Source organism: Ailuropoda melanoleuca, chromosome 10 (genome assembly GCF_002007445.2).
Source record: "Ailuropoda melanoleuca isolate Jingjing chromosome 10, ASM200744v2, whole genome shotgun sequence".
NCBI lineage: Eukaryota > Metazoa > Chordata > Mammalia > Carnivora > Ursidae > Ailuropoda > Ailuropoda melanoleuca.
Genome location: NC_048227.1, coordinates 96,433,684 through 96,456,349, shown reverse-complemented (window position 1 = coordinate 96,456,349; position 22,666 = coordinate 96,433,684). Strand labels below are relative to the sequence as shown.

Below are 22,666 nucleotides of genomic sequence, written 5' to 3'. Positions count from 1 at the left end.
ACATGCATTCTGTTCTCTTTACGGCTTTCGTTGCTTAAAAAGCAGAAATGTTAGTTAAGAATGTTACGAACATTGTAAAAGTGGGAAAAAAACATGTCTCCACATGACCCCTTGTCACTGTTAAGCTTGATTTAGAGCTTTTCTCAAGCACATGAACTATGTATATGTTAATTTAGAGCAAATATTTCCTGTCATTTTTTACCTTAAAAAAAACAACAACAACACTGTATTACTTAGAGCAAGACCAGGTGAAACTGGGGACAGACATTAGTCATTCCTAAGACATAGATGGCAAGCAGTTTAGTACCAACTCCTTTATCATTTTATCCATTTCTCTTCATCTTAAAGTTGCATTATTAGCAGTTCTTGATAATTGGAACTTTGAAAACAATTTTGTAAGAATGGTAGTAAAGGAAAGTTAATTAAAAGGACACTTGACAATTGCTGAAAGTCAATTTCTTTCTGCAGGGCAACATTGAATCCAATTGTAGATCAAGAAATGGAGTAAACACTGAACAGTTAAGCAGTTATTGAATATCTATTATAAACAGTTTTAGTACAAATGTGTGTCCATATTTTACCATCTGTAGAAATGAAAGATATAAACACAACCCAGTATTTCATGATGATCACTCTAATATGGTAGCATTTGGGATGTTTGTAAATATCACAGAAACAGACATAAGAGCCAGAATTCATGTTCGGAAACTTGTGAATCATGCATGTGGATTCCAGATTTGTTACTCTAAAGCACAGACACAATGGAGAACAAATTTTTTTTTCTAAGATATTGCATAAGGTGAAGTATAGCTGTGTTTCCGTGGCACACTCTGTGGGACACTATGGAAATGTAACAGAAATAAATTCTCAAGGAGTTTATTATTTAGTCAGTGAAAGCAAGCTCATTGTCTGGCCTTTTAATGGTATCTTACTATGTGTGGCACACATACACATCCGAGCTCAGTAAAGCTTGGCGGAACGAGTATTAATATCCTATTGAAATATGATCTTTCCAGAATTTACAAAAAATTTGCATATTTTATATATTTGGCATCATGAATTTCTCCCAGGAAATTTCACAGGATATTGTCAATATTTATTCCTACCTCCTCCCACCCACTTTCCCATAATTCCTGGAAAGATATCAAATTCCAGGGAAGCATTCCTACTCAAAGACAGTGTGAGAAGTAGATGGATCTCCTGTCAAATACATCCCTGACCTAAGTGTGTTGCTGCATCCAGGACTGAGGGTTCTAGACTACCTCAAGCTGCAGACATATGCACATATCCACATGCAGAGACATAAACAACTGTGCTGCTCTCTCTGAATCCCACCTCACTGTTTTCCCCTCGGCTACCCCACACTGAAGGCTTGGAGGTTCTAACCCTGGGACTGCTGCCTCTCTGCACAGCACTAGTCGGTTTACTGGGTGTTTAACAATCAGCCCTAGTTTCTGCTTCCCAGAATCCCTTGAGCCACACCACCTTTGCAATTCCCATGGAGTCCACTTTTCTCCAGGTAGTCCACTTTCCCAAGTAGATTTTCCTATCTAATCTCTTTCAGTTGCAGATTGGCCCCTCTTCCTTAGATTCTTCCGTTTCCAGTGTTCTCTCTATCCTTACCCTTGCCCATGAGAACCAAAGAATGAATTAATGTTCAGGTGCCTGGGTGGCTCGGTTGCTTAAGAGTCGACTCTTGGTTTTGTCTCAGGTCATGACCTCACGGGTTGTGAGATTGAGCCCCGTTTCAGGCTCTGCACTCAGCATGGAGTCTGCTTGAGGATTCTCTTCCTCTGCTCCTCCCCCCACCCATTCCTTCTCTCAAATAAATCAATCTTTGGAGGAAAAATAAGAATGAATTAATGAGCCAATGTCTCCACTTCCATTACCAGGCTTCTCAGATTAAGAACAATGGCTTGTTGGAATCCTTGTCCTACTAACCCCCTTCCTTCCGCCACAACCATATTCAGTGCCCCTTTTCTGCATTCACACAAGTAGTATATATTGCCTCAATGCCTATCAGATAGCATGGTTTTTAATAGATGCTCAATAAAGATTACAGATTTCTGTGACAGAATTGGATCTACATTCCAACCGTGCAGCGTATTTAGTATCCAACGTTGGGCCAACCTACTAGACAGCTCTGTGGCTCACTTTGTTCATCTATAAAATGGGGATAATGAAAACAAAGAGAAAAGGACAGTGCCTGACACAGAATAGGCACTAGGAAATAATAGTTGCATTTCCCCTTGTTCAATAAATGAAGGACATGTTATCTGGACTTTGCTCTCTGACAGGCTCCCATGAAGCTTCTTGGCTTCTAGATAGAGGGATCAGTTTGTTAATTCAGTAACTTGACTTTTCAAGGCCATTGAGTCATCCCAACCACCCTGCTTCTTAGTATCACCCATAACCTCCCTCATTATATCTCGTTTACGCCTAGAACTTGAGTGTTCCACCCTGTAGTGCTGCTCAGTGGCAGTTTCCCTGGATCAGACAATTCTTGGTCTGGGTTACTAAAGCCCGTGGGATTATCCTAGCTCTTGCAATCCTGCAGAATTTTCAATTTTCCGAGAATAAGAGATTCCTCTGACCCAGTGCTCCTACCTGAGAGCACAGTGGCCTGTCTCTCCCAAGACATTGAAGACTGACTAAACGGGAGGAAAGGGCAAAGACAAAGTCAAACATAAATCCAGTAGTTCGAACTTGAGTGGATGGAGGAGTGTTGGTATCAGGGACAGAACACCTCGGATGCAGAAAATGATGATGTGAAGTTAGCAGATTTTGTTTCAGATTCTGAAACATTTTATCTTTTTAGCTATCAATGGGAGAAAATAAATGGGAAACAAACTATGAATAGAACTAACCAAAAGTCAAAGTGACAGTACTCCGAAGAGTAACGTAATGATGCATATCAAGTATTATTAGCACATAATCATGTGAAGTATCTTGGGAGATTTTAAGTAATTCAAATTATGTAAGGATGAAATCAGAATGTATAACGCTGTCCATTTTGGGGATTATTTACTTCATTCTTTTATTAAGTAATTATTTCTGATTCTTTAGTTGACAGGCTTCCCCGTCATTTTAAATGGCGTCCCTCTTTGTGTACTTTATATATTCTCACATAGTTAAGAATAAAATTCTTCTGTGAAGTAGTTTCCTGCAGTTTTTTTTCTTTTCTTTAAATAATTGGTTTTCCGTAGACAAAATAAAGTGTTATACCACCTTGCAGCCTCACTGTTAGAAATGAAGAAAGAGGGGAAAACGCAGGAAGACCCACACATACCACAAAAATGGAGAGTATCCAAGTCCTAGAGGAATGGTAAGTGTGCTTCACCTTGTCATCGTGTCTCGTATTTGTACACCGTTTACACCTACTCAGTGCTGGAGCCTTAGCTCTTGTGTCCTGGTGCTCCTCGGAGTGGTTTTGTGAAATGAATGCATTCTCACTATGGGAGATCTTACTTTGTGATGGCAACCGCTTGTCATCAAGTTTTCTATTAGCTGTGTTAAGCTCTCAGCTAAAACACTGCCTGGGTTTATCTTTCTCTTTCAAAAAGTAATGACTGTTAAGATGAATTAGCCCCTGATTGCCCTAATTCTTCTCTTTTCTGTGAATATTTTTTCCTAAGCTTTTCTCTTTATTAGGGAAGAGTCTAAAACACACACAAAAAGATATGTAATTACCAGAGTTGGTCAGAAAGGGCACCCAGCTGGTCCCTGGTCCCATTTCCATCAGAACAGACTCTAACCAGGTATTTTCTCCAAAATGAGAATCAAGTTCTCAATTGCAGTATCTACAGAATAAAATTAAAATGCAAGTAGATTAGTTGTATAATTATAGGTGCTTTCTTTTTCTGCTTCCTGTGAAAAGATTTTAATGTTGGTGCCTCATAGTAATTTTTCCACCTTTAAAAGTTTTTTAATGAATGAGAAAGTTGAGACTTTGGAATAGTAACAAATCTATTTAAAATACTTGGTCCAAGAAAATTTTTTTAAAAATACAAGTACTTCTTTAACCAAATGTATTTTGCATTGGGAAATCCTTTTTCTTTTCTTTCCTTTTTCTTTTTTTATTTAAATTCCAGTTAACATACAATATTAGTTTTAGGTGTGCAATATAGTGATTCAACACTTCCATACAACAGCCCGTGCTCGTCACGCAAGTGCACTGCTTAGTCCCCATTTTCCCCCACCCCCCCCACCTCCCTTCTGGTAGCCATCAGTTTGTTATCTATAGTTAAGAGCCTGTGCCTTGGTTTGCCTCTCTCTATCTCTTTTTTCCCCTTTGCCCGTTTGTTTTGTTTCTTAAATTCCCTATATAAGTAAAATCATATGGTGTTTCTTTCTCTGACTGACTTACTTCACTTAGCATAATACTCTGTAGTTCCATCCATGTCGTTGCTGAGTAATATCCCATTATATATACACACCGCATCTTCCTTATCCATTCATCAAGTGATGGACACGGGTTTTTTCCATAATTTGGCTATTGTAGATAATGCTGCTATAAACATTGGGGTGCGTGTGTCCCCTCAAATCAGTATGTTTGTCTTCTTTTGTGTAAATACCTAGTAGTGCAATTGCTGGATCATAGGGTAGTTCTATTTTTAACTTTTTGAGGAGGTTGGAAAATTCTTAAATAAACCAATAGATAGGAAAGCAAGATCTGGATTGATTTAACCATAAGTATCTCCAAGCTTCTCTTTTCCATTTTTTTGAAGTATAACCAAAGGGAATAAAAACTGGTGGTTTTTGCATGAACGTAGTCACTGAAAACTTGAATATAAATATCTAGAAAGTCATCAGTGTCATCATTATAAAGTCCTCAGTGTCATCCTGAGCTTTTTAGCTCTAATAAATCCATTCATGGGTAATACTTCATTCATAATCTTTAATAGAGTAATACTAGAGCTTAGGAAAATATGTGACAAGTGCATACAATGTATTCTTATTTTAGATCCAGTGACAAATGAAAAAGTAGCTATCAGAGAGGAAAGGAGAAACTGAACCTTATGGCTTTAAAGTTAAAATCTACATCAAAAAAATATTAATTAAGTTAAAATCTACATCAGACACAAACAGAAAACTCCATTTGCCCTTTAAATTAATGCATAGGGTGTCTTTGTCAATTTGCAATATATTGTTAATGTTTGAACATTTCAGGCTTCATTACAAATTTATGATGGCCATGCGCATAGTTTGCATAGCCCCTTGCTATTTGAATGCTTTGCTCCGTAACACACACTTGTGCCTAAACGAATTCTTTTTTTTTTTTTTTTAAGGATTTTATTTATTTATTTGACAGAGATAGAGACAGCCAGCGAGAGAGGGAACACAGCAGGGGAGTGGGAGAGGAAGAAGCAGGCTCCCAGTGGAGGAGCCTGATGCGGGGCTTGATCCCAGAACGCCGGGATCACGCCCTGAGCCGAAGGCAGACGCTTAACCGCTGTGCCACCCAGGCGCCCCTAAACGAATTCTTAATACCCAGAAGTAACTAGCCTAGTCCTGGCAGATAGATGCTTGCCAGATCAGGTCACACTAATTGGCAATGACCACTAGATGGCAGCAAGCGAATAGCAATTTCTATCTTTTCTCCCCTGCTTGGACTAAGTATTCTTAGGTCAAAGTTGCCTTTGATAATGGCCCAATTCTGTCTTTGCAGCCAAAACCCCACTTCAGATGAAGTCTTGTCCTGGTCTCAAAATTTTGACAAGATGATGAAGGCCCCAGCAGGAAGAAACCTTTTCAGAGAGTTTCTCCGAACAGAATACAGTGAAGAGAACCTACTTTTCTGGCTTGCCTGTGAAGACTTAAAGAAAGAGCAGAACAAAAAAGTAATTGAAGAAAAGGCCAGAATGATCTACGAAGATTACATTTCTATACTATCACCAAAAGAGGTAAAAATCCGGAAAATATTAATGTGGGCTTCCTAAGACCAAGGATGAACCCAATGGGACCTCTGCCCACATAGGGTAATGCATGGGCTGTGGACAGGCTAGAAGGCTTCCGTGGGCAGATAATTTAGATTTCACTCTGAGAATGCACCTGAACATGGGTTGAAGGTTAGGTTTCCCTACTATGCTTTGATCATTTATCTCTCGTTGAATCGTGTGGGAGGCTACTTGCTTTTCAGAACTAACATTTACAAAGCCTGTTAAATACAATTTGCTTAATACAGTGACTTACGCTAAAGAGGAAACAAAGAATTCACTGTGGGGCAGTGTTTCTCAAAGTATGGTCCCCAGATCTCCTGTCTGAGAATCTCCTGGAGCATTTGTTTGGAAAGCAAATTCTTGAGGCCTATCCAGGACTTCTGAATCTGAATTTTTGGAAATAGAACCCAGGAATCTGGACTTAAAACAAGCTTTCCACATACAAACTAGTTTGAAAAACTCTGTAATAGGACCTTAAAAAAAAAAAAAAGCTACCATGTTTTTTGATGCTTATGATAGAATTTTTACAGGATTGAAGAATGGGCCTTTATGACCCATTAATATTCTTAGGGGCGAGATGGGTCATTGCAAATCTTTTACTTATTCCAGTTATCCTGTTACTCAAAGTGCAAGCTATTTTTGCCATTGCCGAAACATACCTAATAAATAAGGAACATTGCAAGCAAACAAATTAACCCTTTTCCATTAACTTTTTAAAAATTAATTTGATCCTGAGTAATGCTCCAGCTGCCAGAGTTAAAAGCACCTGATGAGGGAGGAATTGGTAGTGTAGCCAGGCCTTGGAATGCTGAGTGACAGAGTCGCAGAGGTGCTTCAAAGCATTTGAATTTAGTGGTTCCTGAATGCCTTCTGTTCTCCACATCACCCTCTTTTCATCTTCTCTGTCTCTGTGCGTTTGAATGTCCTGACCTGGTACCTTCTGCCTCACACTCCTCTCCTGTGTGTGGAGACACGTATAAAGTTCCCTAGAAGCAGGCTCTGCTCGTTGGTGCTTCATCCAATCTGGATGTGGCCCCAACGTATAGACGACTTCACTTCTAATGAGGTGGACCTTATAAGTTTAAAAAATTGGTTAGTTAGGTTATAATTGCCATTGGTATTCTAGAGGATTCCAATAGTATTTTGTCTCTGCAAAATGAGAAACCTGGAATTGGATACACAAAAAATCGTTTTATTTTTTATTTCCCTCATTAATATAGAAAAAGTATTCATAGAAACAAGGTGGGGAGAATTTTTTCTGTAGCCTCAATGCATTTATTACTGATGCCGCTTTGTGGTGCTAACATCAGAAATACATTCTTCAGGTTTGTAGTCAGTCTGGAACCTCAGCACCTGGCCAGTTCTACTTGGATTTTATCAGCATATACATTTCATTCTCATTTTTATTTTAATTTTGCATTACATGGCAAATATATCAAAGGCTCCAAATGTGCCCAAATGATGTGCTTCTCATGCCCATAATTGGTGTTTGGGAAGATTATCTAGCCCATTTCTCTCCCCAAAATATATAATATGTATCATGTGAAAATGGCAGTTGTCTCAATTATCTAGTCCATTGTTTGTAGTATCTATGATGGGTGTTCTATTTTAAAATAATGTTGGTAGAAAAAATATTCTCCATATGAAGTACATAGAATTCCTTTATTTTACAGTCTCCATTTACTAGTTTTTAGTTTTTAGGGGAAACACTTTCCCATTGTCACACTCCAGGTTTTCACATGTCAATGATTAACGGAGCTTTGTAAAATAAACAATTTTCATAAAATTACTTCTTTGGCCCATAGTTTCAAACTATCTTAGTTATTGATTACTGAAATATAAGCTATTGGATTTTCATTGTTTTCGCAAAAGTAATGAGGTTTTGCTTTAGCCTAATTTCTTTATTTTGAATATGAGTTTCACCAAAAAGTCATTAAAATATTATTTCTTGATCAAGAGCACTACCTTTCCTAAATTAAATGGACTAATATTTAGTGTAACAGACATATATCTTTTCTCCTTTGTGTATCTATATTTGGACCATTACCCACTTTTTAATATCCTCAAAATACCACAGAGAGAGAGAGAGATGGAAGCAAAATTCAAATTTTTACCATTTTGCTATTTGTGTGCTGACTTGTAAATAACTCTTGCCATAGAATCTAAATGATTGGACTGTATGAAGTGCCTTTGTTTAGTCAAAGGATTGTTCTCCTGTCCACGTAGTAATTACATTTCATCATTTGATCATTGTTTAGTAGCAAAAACAAATAAACCAAAAGTAGGTATTTGCAATTATAAAAGAAAATTGTTTACAAGTTATATTTTAAGCTAAGGTATAGATATATTTACTCTTGAACCTTGACCTGACTCACTGATACACTTAGAATATGGCATGCACTTCCTGGCCACCCCAGAACACTTTCTAAACTATTACATCTCAATGACCTTTCTGTGCAAAAACTTGTTAATTTGTAATCAGCCACAATACATTAATAACTGTCTGATGATACTGAGTTGTCACCCTTCAAATTTTGTTTTCCAACACTGGAGAGAACACATGTCACATCAAGAGAGCCCTGACTATGCAGTAGTAAGAGCACTAACTAATCATGTGGGTTCATGGGACTCAGGATCTGGATTTGCTTCTGCCTGATTGTGTGGCTGGGGATAAATTAGTTCATTCTCTGATTTGTTATTCAGTTGCTTGGTTGGTTTACAAAAATAAAGACAAGAAGGGACACAGAGAATAGCAAACCAAATCCAGAATGACAGTTCTGAGGCTCTTGTGCTACTACTCCATTCTCTTCACCAAGTGATGTAGCTAATCCATCACGGTTCTTACTGCTATACGCAGATTCAACCAGAGAATTTATCTCAACACAATATTCAAAGCAGCCACTACAAATTGGAATTGGGATACATTTCCCATTTGGGATCCATTTTGCATTTGATCTTTCTACCTCTGAAATTCTATAACTGTTTCTACTTATTCTGAATATTTTTAACGAACATGAATATTTGAATCATTTATAAAATAAAGACTAAATAACTAAAAGTTGTCAGGATTCCATTCTTAACTAGACCTCATTTTTCTCCACTAGACTCTCATTTTATCTTAATTTGATAGAGTTATCATGTTCCTCTTGGTTAAATGTAGAGAAAGTCTACCTTCTTGAAATTATTTATATCTAGATAACTTATTTTCTTCCTGAAGCCAGTGTGCTTGAAATTACGTTTCATTATTTGAGGAGTATGTTTTATGCATTTTTAATAATTTGAGTATTATTTTATAAAACAGATGTTTGCAATCAGGAGACGCTGTAACTTCCATTTCTTGGTATAGAGTACATTCAAGAGGGAAAGGACAAATTTTAAGTTAAAAAAAGCAACTAAAAACAAATAAAGAAGAGCATTTTTCAAAAGCTAATTTTTTATGTGATGTTCTCAGAGAAAATAAATGGGGGTAGTAAAGAGGAATTTAAGATTAATAGTAATCTTACTGCAGATATCAGCTGCTGATGGCAGTTTATATTTATTAAATCTTGAAAAGACAAACCCAGCAAAACTAAGAACATTAATAAAAAGTCTATTTGGGGTTCCCAGGCTGTCTCATGCAACTCTTGAACTCTTGTAAGTTCGAGCCCCACATTGGGTGTAAAGATTACTTAAAAAATAAAATCTCAAAAAAAAAGTCTATTACCTACTATAAGCAGCATTGAGCTATTGAATGAATAAGTAATTATACGTCTTGCCACAAACGTAAGACATGCCTGCAATGAAGAAAACTGTTCAGTTTTCTACAAATCTCTTTAGTGATGGCATTGTCCTTAACCTGGGCTGTAATCCAGCCCTACTACTGCTTACCATCCTTATGACACTGAGCAACTCACTTCAGTGCTCTCTGACCTCAGCTTCCTCATCATGTAATGGCATAGAAAAACTCAAAAACTCACTAAATCTCTAGCTTTCCAGCTCTCTCACATGGTGATTTCTCACATAGTTGTTTGCTTCTTCTGATTTCATCCTGAATTTCCAGTTGTTATCTGGGAGAAAAAAAGCAGTAAACCTATTCAAATTCCAAAATTATCTAAAAATAATTCATATGTGATAGACACGTGGATTCTGTGGTTGCAACTATGTGCCTCTTTAAACAAACTTATGTGAATTTCGCACTTTTGATCATTTAAATTGGTTTTTCTAAACAGGACTCATTTGACTGTATTTTCCTAGATTCATTTCTTTGTGCATGCATATTATTATTCAAAAAATACTTGACTGTTTCCTGTGAGCCAGATACTGGGTTAAATGTTGGGAGTATGTTGGTGAACAAGAGAAACATTGGCCTATCTTTTACAGAGCTTACATTTCAGGAAGACAGACAAATCATCTCAAAAGCAAATAACTAAAAATTGTGATAAACATTATGATGGAGGTGGAGGTCAATGGTATTGTTTAGAAGAGGGGTAGTCAGGTAGGGTCACTCTGAGAAGGTAAAATTCAAGTTAATAGAAAGTCTGAAGACACTGTGCTTGATCAAAAAGGTGTCATGATACCGAAGGTCTGTTGTTATTATTATTAATATCACTTTACATTGGGCTTAAACTTTGTTATTGAGAAAATGGTCTCACATATATTATCACAATATAGGTCTCACAAGAATCCTTTAGCCACTAGGACAGAGGGCACCATTTTACAGCAAAGGAAATAAATGAATTCTCAAAGAGGTAAACCAACTATTGTAGGACATCAGAACTATATCTGGTAAAGACAGAACACAAGCCCAAGGTCTTCTGATTCCAAATGTGGTGCCCTTTCAACTGCCATATGCTGACTTGTAATCCCATTGCGTAGTATTGTCTTCATGACTTCTATAAATTTCTATAAACCCTACATTAGAACCTAAGACAAAATAAGAAACAGCAATCTTAACCACTATGCCTGAACTCTCCCTCAGACAAGCAAGATAAACTTTCCCATCATTTGGGCCCTACCAAGAATATGGTTACTGCACTTTATCCAGTGATCTTTGTTCCAAGAAATAAATTCCAGTAGTTATATTTGCAATTTATAATTATTTTCAGTAGAAGTAATCAACACAAAATAATATGACTAAAAGTACACATGGTATAAATTTACTGAAACTAATGGGAGAATCCAATATTCTTTATAAAATTTAACATGAGAAAAACACTTTAGTTAAAATTAAAAAGAATATCTCCAGTGGCAGAAGCTATCACTGGTAAAATTTAATACGAACTTATAAAGGAAAAAGAAAAAAATCAGAATTTTACTTCAAAAAGAATCCTAAGTAAAGCATCTTTGGTAAAATTAAAAATAAAATGGGGAAAAAATGGAGGAAAAAAATCATGATATCTAAAAAATTCTTTAAGGAATTAACCTAATTAATTAAAGGAGGGTCTCCACAAGGGAAAGACTTTCAGTGAAAATTCATCATTTTCAGCATAATTCTGCCCCAAAAGTCCATGAAGTCAAAATTTCCATGCATCTTGATGGCTAGAACTGAAAGGCAGGGTCAACACTTAGCATACAACCTTCTGGCAATATTCACCTATCTCAGAGTTCTCCTCCACTGGGTAGGAAATGCAGCAAGATTAAGCAGGTCTGTCACTCAGTTTGAGCCAGGTTTTCCCAAGCCACACTAGCAAGACTTGTGTCTTCCTTCCCCCCACTTTATCTCCACACTCTTGTTGGACCTTCAGCACTCATGACATTTTTCTCCCAGCTTGTTTGTGGAGCTGCAGGTAGATATTTATATGTTTGCAAGCCACTTGCTTTTCTTCTTCCCCTGTCTCCTGCTCCCTGTGCGAGTGAAGCTTCCAAGTTCCGTGAGGCCTATCACAAAGTCACGTAAGCCTTTGAAACTTCACTTGCCACCTGTCAACACGGCCATTGTGCCCAGCACTGCTGCAGCTGCTAGGTGAATGCTGTCAAATCCATAGGACTGTCCGGGGCCATCCCACAGGAGTACTTCTTTTTCTGTTAATGCTGTGACTGCTGCATTGTGCCGTCCCTTCCCCTCCCCAGATGTGAGTCTCAGAGGACTGAGTACTACCAGAATTCCCATTGCCCGAGGGCAGCTCTTGTCTTATGTTTCTCAACCTTCTCTTCCCTTAGAATGAGTCCTTTATGGGAAACTCCTCAGTCCCTTAGGCTTTGGACCCCAGATTAGATGGGGCTATGAGCCATCCAGTTGTGCCTGAATCCTATGGTGACTATGGCTCAGGCCCATGCTGGGATCCACCCCCACTAACTTGTATTATAGATATTCCACAGTCTGAAGCACAGAGATGCCACCAGATGAAACTATAGATTGTTATACCCATGGGGTTTATCCTTGTTATTTGACCTCTCTACACTTCTTTTGACTGACAACCTTTCCAAACAAGCAGATCTTAAGGTAAATATTTTATTTTTTAAATAGAAATAGCAAATGACTTTTGTTACAGGTTACTAAATGTTGGATGACTTTCTCTGTGATCTTTCAGTACGGTTTTTAATTTGCAAAAAAATAAAATTTTACAGGGAAAACTCAAGACATTTAATAATTAAAGGTATTTTATTTCTCTGTCTTAAGATAACTAATGGGGTTCCAGCCACAAGCAATTATACTGTTTTTGATTATGCTGTTATTTAGAAATAAATGATCTTTCTTTATCACTAATCTAACATTTACCTCCCCCATTGAAACAAAAAGTTCTCAAGTTTGAAAGTAAGAGCAAAAACATTTACAGAAACACTTGAGTGGTGATAACACCATGTTTCAGTGTGAGATCAGTTTGAACTCCAGTGTCAACATATTCCAATTGAGTGAAAAGATAATATTTTTAAATAAAAAGCTAAGAAAAAAATTCTGTATGTTTTATTACTTTGTACTTGATGATGACCTCAAATGGCTCAGATAACACAGAGAATTAAACCTAAATGACCCATTTCCAGCACTTTTTTTTAAAGGAATTCCTTTAAGACAATATATAGTTCAGCGAAGAAACATTTAATTTTTTCCGTAACGTTGGTCTAGCTAAGCCACAGAAATTTAGTCTGGATCACCATTGCCCTCTCATAGCACCCGTCTCTGGGGTGTAGCAATCAACCCAGTTCCTCTCTATGGGCCATATAGAGCTCAGGAATCTGGGGACACCCAGACAGAATATGAGCCACTTCAGTCCTCAGGACTATCTCAGACCCCAGGCTCAGTCCAAACGGTAGGTGGGAAAAGAAGCCAGAACCAAAAAGGCTTTTGCAAAATGCTTATGACAAAACATTTAGCTATAAATATGAAAGGTTTCTATCGATGTGAGTACATCGTGAGACAGGTAATATGGATCACAGTGCTCGAGTCCATGCTCAACAGTGAGGACTGAGGAAACCAAGCAGGACAAGTTTGCGATGGCTGCCTCTTGGGTTTTCCTAACATGTCACTTCAGAGCAAAGCTTACCTCTGTTCCCTAAGTCTGCCCTTATTGCTATTTATTTTTCCCCCATTCCCTTTCCAGCAGCCCTACCAGCTCCAACAGGATCAGCATTTAGTGAGGGAAAACAAAACAAAACAAAAAAACTATCATTTGCAGAATTTAATTTCTTATGCTTTTTAAATAACACTGTACTCATGTACGGGTATTCTGAATTCCTACTTACATTTCTCCTTTCAAAGACTCCACTTCAAGCAATTGTTCTACTTAATCTGTAGAACAGAGATCTTCAGGTGTATAAGGACCATATAGTTCTCTGTGCCTTGCCAGGTACCCCCAAGCCATGGAAAATGCCTGCTGTGGTTTTGCCCTACGACACCCTCCCACGTTCCTGGTTTCTTACTTTGACGCTACAGGATTTGTTGAGATATAAAACTATCAGGAATCAGCACTCGATATCATGCTGATTTTTGCCAGAGAACTACTCTCTGCCAGATTTTTCCTTGTCCCATCGACAGAGTCACCCCAGCGGTTACCTAATAGGAGAAGATAAATTTGTCTTCTGGCTACGGAATTCTCCAGTGCCTCAACTTTGAATAGAAATGGTCAAAAAACCCTGAGTGCCCAAAAAAGATAAATCCAAGTAAGCCAGGATATCTGTGAACTAAATTTCTGGCTTAAAAGACAAGTTATTTTTTGTTTGTTTTAGTTCAACTTTTGAGGAAGAAAAGTATGCAAGGTGATGTAGCCATGGAAAAGGTAACCTCAAAAAAAAAAAAAAAGTAACCTCAAGATTTTTAGGTAGTTGGATTTAACCCTTTGAAGTTTCTCTGAAATGTCACAAACCTATATTTGCTTAATTGAGATCTTTTGAAAAAAATTTTTATTTAATGTATCTGCTCTTATTTCTTTTTAGGTCAGTCTCGATTCTCGAGTTAGAGAGGTGATCAATAGAAATCTGTTGGATCCTAACCCTCACATGTATGAAGATGCCCAACTTCAGATATATACCTTAATGCACAGAGATTCTTTTCCAAGGTTTTTGAACTCTCAAATTTATAAGTCCTTTGTTGAAAGTACTGCCAGCTCTACTTCTGAATCTTAATTTTCATTTAAAAAAAAATCATTTTGGAGGGCTGGGGTGGGAAATAAAAGTAGTTAAATAACACCAGAAACTGAGTTCCTGGAGAACTACAGTTTAGGATTCCTCAGGCTACTGTGAAAATACAACCACATGGTCTTTGTCTCCATTTTTATCAAGGTTATCCTGGTTAAGTTTGGAGAAAATACCACATAAAAACAATGAATTGCCAAATTAAGTTTGTTTTATTCAACACTCATTCTCCTTGCAAGCAAACTGTATTTGTAGTCCTCTGAACAGTCTCCTAGTGTATCCCCAGAGACTGCATGTGCAAAGTAAAACTGCTTCATTTGCCACGTAGCTGTTGTAATATTTAATCCAATGGCATAACTTATATCTGTATTTAAGGACTTTTGTGCAATATGGTCTTATAGAAATAATTGCCAAAAAAATTGGCTGTGGTTTGCGTTTTTAAATATACTCTAAGACAGAAAAAGCCAACTTTTAAGTTGTAACAGAGGTATTCAACATGCTAAATACTGTGTTCAGTACATTTCATTTTGAAGCCAATATTTCTGTACATGGAAAAAGAGCTATTTATCTCTGTTTGTTGGGAAATCCTAATGGGGGATTCCTCTGGTTGTTCACTGCCAAAACGGTGGCATTTTCTTTATAGAATAGTTTGCTATGTAAAAAAAACAAAATAAACAGATAATAAGAAGAAGAAAAGAGAAAAAAAGCACAAAACAATTTGAAGATATTTTATCTCAATGACAAATTAAAGAGTGATAATTGTTTTTAATTGTAATAGAAGAAAATCTATGTATATATCAGATGTCCAATACTGTAATTAATTTATTAAAGACTGGCTCTCCAGTTCTAAAATGGTTGTGTAAAGTATGTACTTTAGCAAGAAAAAAAAATACTAAGCTCGATAACTTAGTTTTGGAATATAAAAAAAAGGATTTAATAAAGGAATGCCTAAATGTAGCATCATAAAACATTTTGATGAATAGCATCTGTCCTGTGGCATATTTTCCTTGAAAGCAAAATCCAATGAAAAGCTAAGTTTTTAACCAAGAGAAGTTTTGTAAGGGTTATGAAGAAGATAATTCTCTATTTCAGACCTTAACTGTTTTCATAGTATCTTCAGAATGACTTATTTTAAAAATGTTAAAACCAAACTATTAATACTCATCCGTAATTGAAAGGCAGTACAGTGCTCAAATCTTCTAGCTGCCGTTATTATTTTTTATAAGCACCACTAAATCTTTAAGACAGAATACTTGCCTGATATTGGCATGTACTTTTGACATTCAAGAAAACCGTGTCCTATCATGCACACACACACAAAAGTCAGTGTCATATTTATATCAAGGTGTTACATTTGAATATTACTATCCCCTGGAGGCTATTTTTTTAACTTAAAATAAATATAGTATTGAGTCACCTAAAGTGAAAGTTTTAAAAATATTTATATCCACTGAGAATACTGGCCTTATATTAAGGATGATATTAAAATTATAGGTTTTATCATTTTTTAACTACCTCTCATTTTTTAATTTATTAAACATTTTTAAAATAAACAAGTTTGGGGTTTTCTTTTTAAAATTTATTTTACTTGAAAGTTTGGCATCATAAGTTTCTTTTTCCATAAAACTTAAGACATTTCAAGAATTGTTTTTTTAAGTGAATTTGATTTTTCTAATTTATATAGAATTCAGGAGATATGGTTAAAAGGGCTATTACCTATTCCCTATGCAAATATTTTAACTGTTGCAGTGTTTGACAAAATGGGATTTAAAAAAAGTTTGCAGAGTAGAAAACAAAATGTTCTGTTTACACTGGCGTTGCTGACTATCCTACCATATTCAGCACTTTTAAATACATATTTATGAAAATGTAGTTAGAATACAAGATAGAAAATATTTATAATAATCATTTCTTTTAACAAATGCCTGTTTTTGTCTGAAAGTGTTAGTGCGTTAAGACATACTTTATCCATGTCAATTAGATATTTCCTATTTGAATAATAGGTTTCAGTAATATGTTGAAAAAAAGATAGCTATGAAGATGTTTACAAAAAGTCCTATTTTTTTTCCGAAAGAGTGAAGAAAAACCTACAAGAATCATCACTTCTATTGTGAAGTTCTAGTGTTCCTAATTTAATTTTTTCTTGAGTAGAATTGAGTTTATCATGCTTCTATGATGTATTCACATATATGTTGTAATATCATACTTGTTGCTATGTTTGAGGCACAATAAATTGGTGCACATGACCAGAAAATATGTAATATACTAAGATACACCGCATGCATCAATCTTTTTACATGTAGACTTTATATTCTTGTTGTTACTATATGATGGTGACCTGCTAGCCATAAGTTATCTTTATAAGATACTTTGGACTATTAGATGAATTGTCTGTTTGACAATACCTTTAATATTTTACCAAATGTAAAAGATAAGGGCCCTTATAAAGAGTCCTAATCTCTAACCTGGGCATTTGTAGAATACAGACTTTGAAGTTAGTGTATCCTTTTGAAACCTGATTAGGAAGTTGGGTTGAGAATGATTCTAGAGCAGATTTACACATCGGATGTCGGTAGCCATGATATGCGAGCATTTCTGCGCTAAAGTCCTATTTGGGTGGGAGGGGAGGTTTCTCAATTAATTTCAAAATGTTTAAAGTTTCTGTCTACGAGTACGTCTGTATATTTGCAACTGTACCGATTTTTAAAGTATGGTATAACTCCTTCTGTTTTAATTACAGAGCTATAATAAAAAAAGCCCTCAGCTGGTGTCTATGCTACCATTCCAAGAGCACAATATTTGTTATGGTAGAATTTGATTTTTCCTAGTGAAAATATTCCTCCCTGGGGACAAATTAGCACTTTAGAAGGTACACTTTGTGTTTTAGATTGTCAGGATATCTTTGTGTAGTGTTAGAATCTGCTAATGCACACAGAAAGACATTAATGCTCTTTCTGTAGTGCCTAAATTCAGAGGTGTCTATCATGGAAAGAAAAGTGGAGGGTATAGATTATATATAAATACATACAACTGAATTGGAGAGCCAGATTTCTTCAGAGATGGATCTTGTACATAGATCACACTAATAATGGATGGATGATGCTTCTTCTTCTTTACTCTGGATAATTGTTATTATGTTACTCAAAGGTAATACAGATGTTCCAACAGTGTTATAGGGCAGCTCTAAGCACAATGGGTGCACTGGCATATGAACAACAATAGCAAAACACAATTTTGATATCAATGTTATGGAGTGCAAAAATCAAGACCATAATATGGTCTTTTTTTAAAAAAAAATCTTAAAATATGTACATAGGATGACCAGTTCTGATATTTGGTCATGGGGCATGGGGTGTTTATTAGTATCCTTTAATGCTGCCTAGGTTCTTACTTACAGAATGAAACGCATATCATATATTTACCTGATAGTTCAGTTTTGCAAAAGGACTATAGAAATAGGTAAATAATGTTTATATATTAGGGGCAAAAATACATTTTCACCCCATTAAGCTTACTTAATATTTCCTTAATTTTGAACGTATCCATTTTTTTCTGTACACTTTTAACATATTGAAAAAATGTCATATTGTTATTGTGACAAGTTACATTTGCAAAAGATACAACATATCAGATGCTTTGAGGAGTAAATATAGAAGGAAGAAATTTTAAATACAATCAGAAAATAGGAAAATAAGAACTCTTTCAAAAGCCCACCTAAAATTTCTTAGGTCTAAAATGCCTATAGATAGAACCCTATCAAACATGAATTTTAAAAACTGCTCTGGATGCAATGGCAAATTATTTTGAAAGGTGGTAAAGACAGTTCCAGAAAACTTTTTTGCCTGTGTATTTATATTGACAGCTTCTGACCCTAATTTTCAAATATATTATGCAAACATTTATATTTGCATGCTTTTTTCAGTTCTTTTTAAATTTCTGACCAATATAAAATGCTTGTTCTCCTGAGAAAACAGTATTAAGTCTGTAAAAGTTTTAGTTATTCCTCACTTGTTACAACTGCAAATATTTATCAATAAAACTGATACCAAAAACTTGGCTTCTGATCTTCCCTGCAACGTTCTTAATAGTATCCTCACCACACATGATGGTGTATAGACTGATACTGTTGTTACCAAATACCAGGCTTTACTTATAAATTTGAATTCAAGTTACAGATCTGTCTCATGGGACTTTGGACAAATACTATATGGAACCTCTCTGAGCCTGCTTCCTCATCTTCAAATGGGGAATAGAATACTTTATTTACAGGGTAGCCATGAGAATTAAAAGAAGTCAACATGGAAAGAATGAAGTTTTACATATATTATTACTACTTTATCAAAGTTCTCCAGCTCAATAATTATTCCCATTTCAAGAATGTATGAATTAAATGCCACTATTCTTTAGAAACCATACTTTAAAAATCTGATTTTGTTATTCATCAAACAAATACAACCACGCTTATATTAAGGTGGGGGACTATATGAATCTGTTACTACTTTGTTCAGTATGATTCAGATTCAGTTGTCAGTGCACAAACATCACACTGAACACCAAGCAGTATGTTTCTTTCAATGACACACATACACAGATATATGTGCATAGATGTGTGTATGCCTATGTGTGTATAATATTGTAGGCTTAAAGTAAATGTTTAAATAAGACAAATAAAAAATAAATCATTTGAAAATTTTATTTCCAAAGGAAATAAAACAACATTCCCAAGGACAGGAAGAATATAAACATCAAATAATTTGCCAAATAAATATGTGGAAATAAAGCTGCAACTAAGTTATGAGAGACTGGCCATTAGAAAACACTGATACTGGCATGGAATAGAAAGCATTCCGGTATGATTTTTTTAAAAATTTTACTATGAAAATATGAATACTAAGGAATAAAAGATGGATGTTCATAAAATTTTTCATTAAATCTTTTATTTTTTAATTTTTTTATTTTAGTAGCATTTGCATTTTTTTATTATGTTCAGTTAGCCAATAAATAATACATCATTGGTTTTTGATGTGTTATACACAGCTAGTGAATCGTTAAACACTACATAATAAACCTTTTACTTTAGAATAGTTTTAGATTCACAGAAAAATTGCAAAAATACTACAGAGGTTCCATATACTGTACACCCATTGTGACGTTTGTTACAACTAATGAACCAATATTGATGCATTAAGTCTGTGATTTATTCAGATTTCCTCAGCTTTTACCTAATGTCTTTTTTCTGTTACAGGATTTCATTGAAGATACACATAACATTTAGCCATCCTGTCTTCTTAAGTTCCTCTTAGTTGCAACAGTTTCTCAAACTTTTTTTGGTTTTGATGACCTTGACAGTATTGAAGAGTACTGGTCTAGTGTTTTGTAAAATGTCCCTTAAAAGGAATTTGTCTGATGTTTTCCCCATGATTAGACAGGTGTTACCAGTTTTTGGAAGACCACAGAGGTAAAGTGCATTTATATCACATGATATCAGAGGTACATACACCATCATGACTTATCACTGTTAATATTGACCTTGATCATCCGGTTGAGGGTAGTGTTTATTAGGTTTCACCACTATAAAGCAATACATTATTAAGAGGTCATATCAGAGGTAAACGTACTGGACATTTACGCTGGGCTAAAAAAATTCTAAGCAGATTCCTCAGCACTGTTATTAGGTTCCATTAAATGACTGCTAACAAATACCATGATGAAAATACAATAAACTGAAAAGTGTAATGGGAAAATAAAACTCCAAAACTGTTAGTTTGAATATTCAGTTAATGGAGGTGAAAGTGAATTTTTTCCCTTGAACTATCTTTACTTTATCCTCTACATCCCTTGGATAGTAAAGACTTATTTTAATTGTCATAAGAGGTAATTTAAATCAGTAATCATTTTGCTGAGTGCTTTTCCATATTGCCCTCAACAGAATAATGAACACTGATTAATGAAATAATGTAAAAGACTTGATTTTTCCCCCTTGCTGTAACCTATTTGTCATAAATACAGCTTCTTGTATATGATTTTAGGGTGTTTGCTAAATATAAAAACCAATTTCAATGTGTTTGGTTCTGTAAATTTTATCATATTGAATGTGTACAATTTTTTGCTACCATGTTCATTGTACTCAATAATCTATATCCATATTTTGTAGTCCACTAATAATAGTGGACCATAAAGGAGTTTTGAATGCATGAATGCAACCTGAGACACATGCTTGGTTATTTTGCAATGTCAGAATAACTGTAGGTACTTATAAATTGAATAGATAATCTAGATTATTTTTCCTCCGATTTAAGTTGTTTTGGGTTTTTATTTCCCCGTCCTTGAATCTATTTTATCATTTTACCTATGTACAAATAGTAGACTTCCTGAAAATGCTAGAATCTTCAATATGTAATAATAGAATTTGAGCATGACAACAATGTAAGGAAATTCAGAAGTCTCAAACTATTTGTTTTGAGTTTTCGAAGTAAATCAAACTACAGTTGTTTTCATTAAACTATATTGTGGAAACCTATAGATATTATTGTAAAATGCACATGCATTACACTTTTTAAAAATGTTTTGAATTAATAAAGAATTCACCAATGTATCCTTAGACAAGCTACTGTTTCCTCATTGGTGTAACACTAGGAGTAAAAGGTACATTAACTTACATTACTTAAATTGCTTATGCATCTTAGGTAATATAATAATTTCTGGCTGGATTCTTTACCGCATTCCATAAAGTTATTGCTGCTCACATTTTTTCACCTTTTATAAATAATAAAGTATATTCTTGAAATGACTTGAAAATTCAGTTTAGAGATTTATCATACTGAGTTCAAATGACTCCCACCCATTTCCATGGTTTAAAAAAATTCAGAGTGTAGACTTGGGAAATAGCTGATTCTAGTAAGGATAAATAACGACCTGATACTCCTGTTCTACACTCGGATCAGAATTAAAATAAAATGGGTTTCAACCACTATCTTAAAGAAAAACAATTTTACAAAGTAGTGTGGCCTGAATACACAAAGTGAAACGAATAGTTGAGGTAATCATTTGGAGCTTTTAAGTAGCAAAACCTATTTTTGCTCTATATAATGTGGAGAGTCAAGTCATTCCTCCACTTTGCATTTGTAAGGAATGAATAGAGACAATGCAAGCTCATCTTACAAGAATTTTATACCTAACCTCAGTAGTTTTGATTAGACGACTTAAGGATGACTTAAACTTGCCAAGGGCTCCCGTATTTGCCATTTGATTCTTTAAAAAACAAATTGCACGTTTTCAGTATTTCAGCTTTCTCAACAGTGAAAACATTTAGTACACCCTGCGCAAACCAGTTACTTAGTGGGAGTTCCCAGATTGAGTCAGCCCTTGCATTCCCAGGACTGTCTTGGTTATATTTATACCCTCATATCCACCCCTCTGGTGGGTTGCGAAAACCTCTTTTGAAAAAATGCAAAGCGTTATACCAATAAACCTCAGTAACTGTGGCACTAATCCGCTATCTCAAGGTTTTTGGAGGGAGATGGAGGTTGGGCTACCAAAGGCGGGACTCTGAAGGCTTTGCTGCGCTGTGGTTTATTGTAACAGGGAATCACTAAATCTCTTTTAAAAGTAGATAACGATAACTCGGAGTGAGAATGGACGGGCAGGAGACTCGGTGAGGAAGGAAGTCGTTTGCAAGCAAGTAAATTTCGTGGCACATAAAGGCAGGAAAGCAGATTTGGGGAGATCACTCTCCTGGTTGCCTTCGAGTACACTAGTCTCGTCCTCATTTAGACGCGCCTTACCCAACTTCGAAAAGAGACATGAGCGGAAAAAAAGGAAGAGGAGCAAACACACGTACACACACCAATGCCCATCCTACAAATCACTCCTGGAGACGAAAAGCCAGGCTGGTACTGGAGAGGACTTCCGTGGCTGTGTCCTCAACCCCTCTAGCGAACTACACTGCCCTCCACTGCGGTACTCGAGATCCTCATTCAGTGCTTGGGAAATAAATCCTCGACATCAGAAAACCGAGTGGCAACCTTCAGCATCCCGCTTCCTGACTACCACACCGCCCGCCGGGGTACATTCGAGAAGGCGTTTCCCACCTAGCTTCTAAATGTACCCGGATCTCCCGGACCCTCTCGGATCACTTCCTGCTCCGCCCCCTTCTGGCCTCCGCGAATAATACGGCGTTT

The 22,666-nt window shown here is 35.9% G+C and overlaps 1 protein-coding gene across 3 annotated transcripts; it reads left to right on the top strand.

Annotated features, from left to right (window-relative positions):
- The first annotated feature begins 1,818 nt into the window (after positions 1 to 1,818).
- Positions 1,819 to 22,607, top strand: RGS17 (regulator of G protein signaling 17). 3 transcript variants are annotated; one of them, XM_034669336.1, is made up of 3 exons: positions 1,819 to 3,325; positions 5,669 to 5,903; positions 22,099 to 22,607. In XM_034669336.1, exons 1-3 carry the CDS (start codon positions 3,297 to 3,299, stop codon positions 22,585 to 22,587), a joined length of 753 nt encoding a protein of 250 aa, XP_034525227.1. In that variant the 5' UTR covers positions 1,819 to 3,296; the 3' UTR covers positions 22,588 to 22,607. The 3 variants fall into 3 exon arrangements, with proteins under 3 accessions (XP_034525227.1, XP_034525229.1, XP_034525228.1); XM_034669338.1 differs by lacking the exon at positions 22,099 to 22,607 and adding an exon at positions 19,732 to 19,835 and having other exon boundaries at positions 1,826 to 3,325; XM_034669337.1 differs by lacking the exon at positions 22,099 to 22,607 and adding an exon at positions 14,289 to 19,163 and having other exon boundaries at positions 1,827 to 3,325.
- The last annotated feature ends 59 nt before the right edge of the window (positions 22,608 to 22,666 follow it).

Excerpts from the sequence above, each read along its gene's own strand:
- RGS17 (XM_034669336.1), top strand. The coding sequence starts at position 3,297 with ATGGAGAGTATCCAAGTCCTAGAGGAATG. Across the intron at positions 3,326-5,668 it reads ATCCAAGTCCTAGAGGAATG|CCAAAACCCCACTTCAGATG; the intron begins GTAAGTGTGCTT and ends CTGTCTTTGCAG. Across the intron at positions 5,904-22,098 it reads CTATACTATCACCAAAAGAG|ATAACGATAACTCGGAGTGA; the intron begins GTAAAAATCCGG and ends TTTTAAAAGTAG.